Source organism: Plasmopara halstedii (genome assembly GCF_900000015.1).
Source record: "Plasmopara halstedii genome assembly, contig: Scaffold_526, whole genome shotgun sequence".
In the NCBI taxonomy this organism is placed as follows: domain Eukaryota; phylum Oomycota; class Peronosporomycetes; order Peronosporales; family Peronosporaceae; genus Plasmopara; species Plasmopara halstedii.
Window position 1 is genome coordinate 1,128,513 of NW_020187446.1, and position 1,165 is coordinate 1,129,677.

The 1,165-nt window shown below is 40.2% G+C and overlaps 1 protein-coding gene across 1 annotated transcript; it reads left to right on the plus strand.

Moving 5' to 3' along the window:
- Positions 1 to 473: 473 nt before the first annotated feature.
- Positions 474 to 740, plus strand: PHALS_11270 (uncharacterized protein; the record flags this gene model as incomplete). Its single annotated transcript, XM_024726838.1, has 2 exons — positions 474 to 495; positions 574 to 740. 2 exons carry the CDS (start codon positions 474 to 476, stop codon positions 738 to 740), a joined length of 189 nt encoding a protein of 62 aa, XP_024577474.1.
- Between the last annotated feature and the right edge of the window lie 425 nt (positions 741 to 1,165).

Genomic DNA, 1,165 nt, shown 5'->3' on the forward strand with positions numbered 1-1,165 from the left:
CCCGCTACAAGAAGCGTTCGAATCTTTACTCTTAGCGTTTGTCAACGCGGACTCTGAAAGCCAAAGCTTTCTCTGTATAAAGTGGACGGTAACTCCGCTTCACATACTTTTGTGCATGTTCATAATTACACAAAAGCAATTGGTATAAAGTACATCTATACAGACAGCAAATGATGTACTATAGTAGTATGTACTATTTATGTATTCTCGGTAGCTATGTACTATTATATAGTAGTATTCTAGACATTATTTTGGACATACTGTATATAGTAGATGTCTGTAATGTCTGTAATGGTTCTGTACTATACATTAGTACTTTTTTGTACTATATAGGACACCTGAGATTACTGTACAATACTAACTACATATATATTAAATTACTTGATATGCGGACAACGAGCGTTCCGTCCGCTATCAGAACGCTAAACCTCAGTTAAGGTTATTCTTGAGTTTATTCTTGAAGTTGCCGTACGATGGCGCAGATATTGTTCCACTGTGGGTGGAGATCGGAACGCGATGACGTCGGCGACTTTTGTTGCCGTGGATGTTGAGGATGTAAATACGTTGCGATAGGCAGTGAAAAAGGAGTACGAAGACAGTTACATCACAAGGATTTCGTTACCAAGATACATGAATTGATCCAATTTTGCTATCGCTGCTTCCGATCAAAGAAGGCTGGACATAGAAGTCAGATGCAAGCCGGACATATGCCGAATACTAACGATGAGCTCGACATCTAAATCCCTGAATCGATATAGAGCATAAAAATCTAATACATGGACACTTCGCTGATGTCACTTCCGCTGATGTGTATTGAAGTATGGTCCAGCTTTGGTGTCCATCATTCTTTTGATCAGAAGCAATCTATATCGTTAGTTCTTGGATGTCCATCTTTTCTCTTATAGAGAATACAATACAGGAGTAAGGAAATGAGGGGGGGCATAAATTAATAAAAGGATTTTTTTCTGACGCTGGACATGGCCACATGGTTCCATACATCAGAGATAACGAAAAGTGAGGTGGTCATCATTCTGATGTTTTTTGGCATCATTCTGTTTGTGCAACACACTCCACAGGGTGTCTTACACTGCGCTTCCGTCTCGCAATCTACCGTTTCGGCACAGACGCCGATTCCCAAAAGGGATGTTCTCCAGACAATATGGTT